Source organism: Caenorhabditis briggsae (genome assembly GCF_000004555.2).
Source record: "Caenorhabditis briggsae complete genome, chrV, whole genome shotgun sequence".
Classification (NCBI taxonomy): Eukaryota; Metazoa; Nematoda; class Chromadorea; order Rhabditida; family Rhabditidae; genus Caenorhabditis; species Caenorhabditis briggsae.
The window spans coordinates 14,691,935-14,700,331 of record NC_013488.2 but is presented as its reverse complement, the minus strand read 5'-3'; the positions used below and the strand labels follow the sequence as shown (position 1 = coordinate 14,700,331).

The 8,397-nt window shown below is 34.1% G+C and overlaps 1 protein-coding gene across 1 annotated transcript; it reads left to right on the top strand.

The window, feature by feature from the left end:
* Nucleotides 1-1,040: 1,040 nt before the first annotated feature.
* CBG04625 lies at nt 1,041-2,075 on the top strand (the record flags this gene model as incomplete). Its single annotated transcript, XM_045238128.1, has 4 exons — nt 1,041-1,062; nt 1,536-1,636; nt 1,683-1,977; nt 2,023-2,075. The coding sequence occupies 4 exons, from the start codon at nt 1,041-1,043 to the stop codon at nt 2,073-2,075; spliced, it is 471 nt and encodes a 156-aa protein (XP_045092726.1).
* Between the last annotated feature and the right edge of the window lie 6,322 nt (nt 2,076-8,397).

Below are 8,397 nucleotides of genomic sequence, written 5' to 3'. Positions count from 1 at the left end.
AGGGCCTAGAAAACCTCTATGTATTCGTTTCTAACCTTCTTGAGATAAGTTTTTCAGTAATCAATTTTCCAGAAAATAACAGATTATTTTTGCACATTCTCTCTAAAAATTAATTAATTGACACAACGAAAGCTAACCAAGTTTCGAACAAAGAAACTGAGAAAAATTGATTCACAGTAAGGAGTAAGGAAGCCCTACTATTACCGGTTTTACGGTAATTGACACAAGAAAAACAAATTAAGTTTTGAACGAAGTTTCGAAAGCTTCAACAAACAATTCAGGAAAAAACCTATCGATACTCTGGAACCCAGACGTTGACATTTTCAAAACACCTGTTTCTCATAACCGATAAAGTTCAAGTGGGATCAGCAAAAATTTCTTCCGGGATTTACAACAAAAAAACCAGAAAAGATTCAAAATGCAACAGTAAGGTTTATAAAGGATTTCTACCGGGGAAAATAAAACTAGGTATACATATTCCTGGTATAATACCTTTCCAGAAAGCTTTCAAAAATATCTAGAAATACTTCCATTTTTCTGTTTATGAGGATCTTCTTTTTTTTTTACACATCATCATCATTCCCCACCCTGCTTCATTTTTCAATATTTGTTTGAACTTTTATGGTAACACTTCCTAGTAATACCCCCTTTTTTCTAGAAGGAAACCTCCCAGAATCCTCTTCATCTTGTGTAAACAAAAACTAAAAGAAGGATCTTTGGGAGACTCAAAACATAAAACCAAAGCAATGAAAAAAGTTTTAGGTCGTGGCACCAAAAATATATTTGCAATAAGTTTTTTTTCAAAATTCCTGGAATCCAAATCAGAATTCTCTAACTTCAAGGAATTCTCACGACTGCATACGTGATAAGGAAACGGGATTTTTTTGAGTAATCTGGAAAAAAAATCTGAAAAAAGAAATTGGAAAGCGTGGAAAAAATCGTGAACATCAAAAAAAGAAAAATTCACATAAAAGGTTTTTCTTGAAGAAAGGTTCAAATTCTGTATTTCAATATTTTTAGCCTCGTCTGGAAATTAAACAATGAACTATCTCATAATTGAACGTACGATCCAAAATTTTGATAATTTATTAGATTTCACTTTCTTTTCACTGGCTGGCCGAATTCGTTCATTTACGCGTCAAGTGTTTGCGTACGCAGCATTGAAGTTTAAAAAATCAAAAAATTCTTCGTGCGTCGTAAAATAAAATGCAGCGTACGCAAACACTCTCTGACACGTTGGCGGGTAACTGCACGAAATTGGTCGGTGGTCGGTAGGCGGTTAGTAGGCGGTTGGTAGGCGGTTGGTAGGTGGTTGGTAATGCGGTCGGTAGGCGGTCGGTTGTCGGTCAGTCGGCTATCGGTAGGCGATTGGTAGACGGTCGGTAGCTGCTCGGTCGGTGGACGGTCGGCGGTCGCTGATTTTCGAACGACTGAAATGAAACGTTTCATAGAGTACTCTTCGTACAGTTAAATGTCCAAAATCATCCCAAATAGATTAGACCTGAATCTCTGAACCTCCAATTATTTTTTTCCAGTAGCACACCTGATCTTGGTATTCATTCTTCCTATCTACACCATAATTGCATGCTCGTGCAACACACGAGCTCGACAACAAGCTCATTTAGAAAATCGTCAGGTACCGTTTCAAATTTCAGACAGTCATCTAAATCTCCAAATTACAGGCCCTCCGCGAACGTCAACGTCAGGCGGTTTTGTCTGGAAAAAGTGTTCGAAGTGTGATAGAAACCGAAATTGAGAGTGAGACAACGCAATGTCCCACGTGGGCTTGTGTTGGCAGATTGGCTCCGAGACTCAAGAGTCAGAATGAAACAACATACAAACGAATCGATCAAATCGATCAGAATGAGAAGGAGAAGCCACCATTCCAGGTCATTGTTGATTCTACGTCGAGTAAGACTATGAAGAGTGTGAAAACGAACGGAGGAAGTGTCAAGTATTCGGATATTGTGTCGAATGGTAGAGAGGGTAAAGACTGATAAGGAAACAGAAACTTTTTTTCAGATTTCGATGTATCTGCCAACTCTTCCCGTTCCTATGTGAGCTCCATGGCATAGATGAACTCTTTTTTGTGTCGAATAAATTTTTTATCGATTTTTTAAATCCTCAACATCCCTCCTGAACAGGGGTGGGCGAGAACGGGCGAAAAACCTTCACGTTTTGCAAATTTTCCTCTCTCGAAATAGGAAGTGTTGAGTAAAGGCGCACACGCAATTTTGTCGATGGGTCTCGACACGAAAAAACGAAAAGAATTTAATTTGAATTTTTAAAGATTTTAAAAATATAATTGATTGTTTTCTTCCTTTTTCATGCGTTTTGCATCATTTTTCACATAGAATTTGTCGAATTTCGCTAGAATATATTGTTTTTTGAGGTTTTTTTAATCAAAATTACCCTTTTTTCAGGTAATCGAGCCAAAATTCGGATAACTTTGATTTTAATTAAAAATTTTAATAATTAGTAATTTATTATCAATAATTTTGATTAATTACTTTGAAAAACGATATATTCTAGCGAAATTCAACGAATTTTATGTTTAAAAAATTATGCAAAACACATGGAAAAGGAAGTAAACGAAAAATGTTATTTAAAATATCTTTTAAAATCCAAATTGAATTTTTAAGGCCGTTTTCATTTTTTCGTGTCGAGACCCATCGACGAAATTGCCTGTGCGCCTTTACTCTACACTTCACGTGTGTTTTGCAAAATGTGTATTTTGCAAAACCCGTGAAAGCCCATTGCTCGCCCAGCCCTGCTCCTGAAATAAATTTTCTGGAAAACTACTAAGGACTACTGTAATTATTGGATTCATTTTTCAAAAATAAAGAACTAAGGATTATTGTAGTTTTCGATTTTTTAATTAAAAATTGAGGGAAGAAGGATTACTGTAGTTTTTTGATTCATTTTTGAAAATCGAAGAAACAAGGATGACTGTTGTTTTCGTGTCTATTTCAAAGTAATTGGCGAAATAAAGAATTCTATAGTTTTGAATATATTTTTTAACATCAAAGAAAATTGGGATTACTGTAGATTTTGAGTTAATTTTTAAAAATTGACGAATTAAGGGTTACTGTAGTTTCCCCATTCATTTTTGAACTGAATAAATAAGGATTAATGTAGTTTGCGAATTCAATTGGGAAAATTGAAAAACAACGGATTGCTGTAGATTTTGGATCAGTTTTTCTAGAAGAAATAAGGAATACTGTAGTTTTCGAATTCACTGCTTATAATTGAAAGAAGATGGATTACTGTAGTTTTAGAATTCTTTGTTAGAAAATGAAAAAGTTAAGATTACTGTAGTTTTCGCATTAAATGTCAAAATTTGAAAAAATAAGGATTTCTGTAGTTGTTGGTTTCTTTTTTAATGGAAGAATTAACGATTCCTGCAGTTTTCGGTTTGATTTTAAAAATCGAAAACATAAGGTTCACAGTAGCTTTTAAACGAATTTTCAAAAATTGACAAAATAAGGAATTTTTGGATTCGTTTTTAAACATCGAAATGATGAGGACTACTGTAGTTTTTGAATTCACTTTCGGAAATCTAAAAAATTATGATTACTTTAGTTTTCGAATTAAAATTTGGAAATTGAAAAAATAATGGTTACTGTAGTTTTCCAATCAATTTTCGAAAAGCTTTAAAAAAGCAGGTCACTGTAGTTTTCGAATTCAATTTCAAAAATCAAAAACAACGCCTATTTGTTGACAGAAGGTGACAAAAAATCAGATTGCTATTCTCGAAAATTCCCATCAGATTTTTCATTTCTTGAATATTTTTCCCATCGAAATAAATAAAAAATCAGAAAAAATTCAGAGCGAAAACTTCAAAATTCCAAAATTTTTTGTTCTGTCACAAACTATGATTTTTTGCGGTCTATGAGTCTGTGACTCTATTCACAATCCATTTTTTCATTTGTTGCTTTTGAGCTCTTCAAAGTAGACTGCATATTTTGTATACTTTCCAGTAGAGATCAAAAGTTTATCTTTTCCCATCCATTTATCCAAAAAGCAACCCATAATTCCAATTTTTCGAAACAAGATGAACCCATTTTTTCCAAAAAGCGCCGCGGCGATTAGTAGTCAAAAAAAGGGGTCCTACAACTGAAAATTACCGCTCCCCGGGGAACATTTGAGACTGATTCCAAAATAACAGAGCCTTCGTACTCGTCATTCTCTGTTAAATTGAGTTGTGTACTCAAATGAGATGCTCAAGAAAATATGAGATTTATAATTGGGACATATTCCGGTGTCTATCCATATATTTTTCTATTCTTTTCCCTTTCAAAATCCCTAGAATTATCTTTCGTCCCATACATAGATCCTTGGATTCTTGATTCAACTTTTCTCCATGATTCAGACCTTCGTGACTACATCCTATTAATTTTATAGATATATGCCAATTTATATGTATACTTTTTAACAAATTGCATATTCATGTGGGCGTCTTCTTGACCTCGTTTTTGCTGAAACCGATAATTTATGTTCGTCATTCTTTTTGGAATTTAGTAACGTTCTCATTGAACCCTTTGCAGACCATAGTGCAATAGAAAAATCCTTTGAAACCTTCTAGACCATTCTAAAATAAGGACTCCAATAGGAAATTCGTCCGACCGATAAATCGCCAACCGGTGAACTCGTGCAACACGCCAAAGAGTGTTTGCGTACGCAGCATTTTATTTTAAGACGTGGATTCCGTCAGCAGTCGGCCGGCGAAGGTTGGCGATCGAAAGCCGGTCGGCGGTCAGTCGGCGGTCGCCGATTTGTTCATTTACGTGTATTCGAAAATTCAAGAATTTGGAAATTCAGAAATTTTAAAGTACCAAAATTCAGAAATTCTGGAAATCCACATTTCAGAAATTCAGAAATTCAGAAAAAATCGAAATTTTCAGATCTTCTGACGGTAATCTTGGTCGGCGGTCGGTCGGCGGTCGCCGATTGACCGCCTGAAATGTAAGCTAGACATTATAACAGTACATAAACCACACATTTTTAGAATCTTCTAGACTAGTCTAAAAACTCTAATGGTCTGACACCCTGAAAATGACAGCTATTATAAAAATCCGACACTAGTACTCAGATTCAATTTTTTCCTTTTTTTTTTCATCCTCAAAAATTGAACCTTTCTGTTTACTTTCCAATATTTATCCTAAACTAAAAATCCAAACATTTGATCTCTGAAATCTTTCTGAAATCTATTTTTAGGTCGTACTCAAAATGAAGAGAAAAAAGCGGAAATTGAAAAATTTGCACGTCATTTTTTAGAAGGGAAAAGTTTAGATGTGTATGTATAAATAACAAATATTCAGATTTTGAATAGACCATAATTGGTCAAATTTAGGTCGAATCTCCCTTTTTGAAGTTGAGGGTGGCACAAAACACACATTTATTTTAAATCTCACATTCTGAATTTCAGAGTCTGGAATTCAGTGGACAACATTTTGATTAAAAAAAACGTTTTTGTGGATTTCGACAATTTTGACATGCAAAAATCCGATCATCGCACAGCTGGAATTGACTAAAAATCAAAAACCATTTTCGATTCAATTTTTTGCACATCCTGTATTTTCATTTGGTCCAGACTAGTTTTATTGACTATCCAAGTTTAGCTTTCAATTCAAAAATTCAACACTTCAAAAATTTAAAAATTCTGAAGTTCCGAAATTCTGAAGTTCCGAAATTCTGAAATTCTGAAATTCTGAAATTCTGAAATTCTGAAATTCTGAAATTCTGAAATTCTGAAATTCTGAAATTCCGAAATTCTGAAATTCTGAAATTCTGAAATTCTGAAATTCTGAAATTCTGAAATTCTGAAATTCTGAAATTCTAAAATTCTGAAATTCTGAAATTCTGAAATTCTGGAACTCTGGATTTCTGAAATTTTGGAGTTCTGAAAATCGGGAATTCTGAAAACCGGGAATTTGGAAATTCAGAAATAAGATGTTTGGGATTTCAGAAAATCGAAAATTTTCAAAAGAGCTTAAATATAATCACTGGCTAGCTCATTTCCGAAAACTATTTGAAAAAAGTCTAGTCTATTCTTCCCTAAATCCCCAAATTGTTACAATTTGTCTAGACAAAAAGTACCCATTTCCGTTCCTTTCCTCTTTTTTGTTTCCTATTTTTCAAAAAAAAAAACTTGAAGTTCCTTGGCTGATTATTCTCTAATCAACCAATGTTTGGTCCCTCACCCAAAGACAAATTGAGCCTCCCCCGCCTCATTTATTTTCAGCCTTTGCTCCTTCTTCTTCTTTCATTTGACGTCTAATCTCCAAATGACTCTTAAACGTCAGAATCCGTATTACTTGAAAGCGTTCAGATTTCTTGTATTTTGTTTCTTGCGTTCTAATTCCCAGAAAAGAGTATCTCATTACCCATTTATTTGCAAAGATCCCCATTTTCTTTCTCTCCTTATTATGCACATTTTCTAGTATAGAATCAGAGACTACTCAACTATACACACGTCGTGTCTTGAAACAATTGGACCACCAAACAACAGGGAAATTAAATAAACTATCCTAAATCTTCTGGTTTTTGTCCAACTATGTAGGTTTAGAGCCCTCGTCATTTGTTTTTGTCCATTATAAGGGTCCCACAGGTATTTTGATAATAGATCTTTTGGATTATGGAGAGTACAAGTTTACAGGATGGCGCAAAATTACTCTGAATGATAAAAACGGGTATATCTGCAGATATAAGTACTTTGAAAGCACGAAAACCAATTGGTAAAAATATGATTTTAAGTTTGATTCAAAGCTACTGAAATTTTTTCAGAGCAATCCCTCAAGGTAAGGTGTTGTTATGATTGTCTCAAGATGAACTCCGTAATATTTCAGTGATTTTCATGAGATGAAGCAAATTTGCCAAGCGATAACTCAGCCCAAAGTGGATCAAATGATTTGAAATTTGGCCAGTTTACAGATGAATTCTTGGAATTTTAGCAATCCAATATTGAGCTCAGTACAACGCTTTACAGAAATGTTATGCTAGCTCAAACTTGAGTCCGTGTAATAACGAGTAAGAACTAGGTTAGGTCGCGCCGAGGGCTCTCCAGATTGCTGGTTTAAAATAAATAACTTAAATCGCGCCGAAGGCGCACCAGCCGGTTGCTTAAAATATATAATTGAATGTTCACAAATTCACACAATTCCTGAATTGACTTTATTTTGGGTCAGTTTCAATTTGAAAATCCTGAAAATAATCGAGAGATGTAAACATAGGTTGAGCTACTTGTTGGTTCTTTAAAAATCCGGGATTAATGTTACGATTTAGAAAAACATCTATAAACTATAGTGTGTGTTTAGTTTGATCAAAAATACGATAACATTCAATATTCAGGATGAACCAAGTTAACAAGTTAATCAAGTAAATAAATACCAAAAAATTTTAATCTGTACTAAAGTTTCTCTACTTTCTATTCGATTAAATGTGAAAGTTAATCAATCTCATAGGGCTCATAAACATTCTATACCTTTCAATACTCATACATCAATTTGATTTATTAAACTCTTGAACTACAAAATTCTTCTATTCTCTCCTCCCTCGAGACACTCCGGAAAAGGAAGTAGTCGAAAAAGGATAGGATCTTATTCCTCACCCTCACCTTACTTCCAAAACTTTTTTGTGTTTCAAAAAAAGAGTTTGTACCCAAACCCAAGTAAAACATTCATGATCCTTCTGCCCCTAAATCAAGGATCATGACTCCCAAGAGATGAAGTATTTAAGAGATACAACAATATGCGTGTGTTTGTGTTTCGGTGGACATAGAATCAAATGCTCAGTGAGCATAAGAGAGAACGACTCGTGACTTTTTTTTGCACTTTTTTGGTCAATCTGAGTTGAAATTGAAACATTTTTTGGTATGGAGGTTTAGTACGTTTTTGGGAAGAAATTCTCAAGGATTACTGTAGCCTTTGAGCCATCTTTCATCTTTCAAAAATGCAAATTCTGAGCTCTGACCTTCCGAGGACATTCTCCAATTTCAAATTCGAATTTGCAAATTTTCTACTTTTAAGAAAAACGATGTTGTTATTTTTCGCCTTTTTCTCTTTTTCTCAATTCTTTCACATTTACCGTAAAACCTTTGTAATAGAAGGGCCCCCAAGTTTGAGCTCAATTATTTCAGTTCCTGTGCAAGATATCAAAAAGGGTCAACTGATAAAATGTTTGTGGCATTATGATAAACGATGTATCCGTTGGCAATTTTCTTCTATCATTGACAGGAACCGAGAAAAATTGGTTCAAAGTTGAAAGTTAGGTGCCCTTCTATTACAGGTTTTACGGTACTTTTTGTTTTTCTTAACTCTGCAAAAATCAATTTTCATTTCCATAAATCTCACCTTTTATCTATTTTTCTTCGAAATCTGAACTTTTAGGGAACAAGAA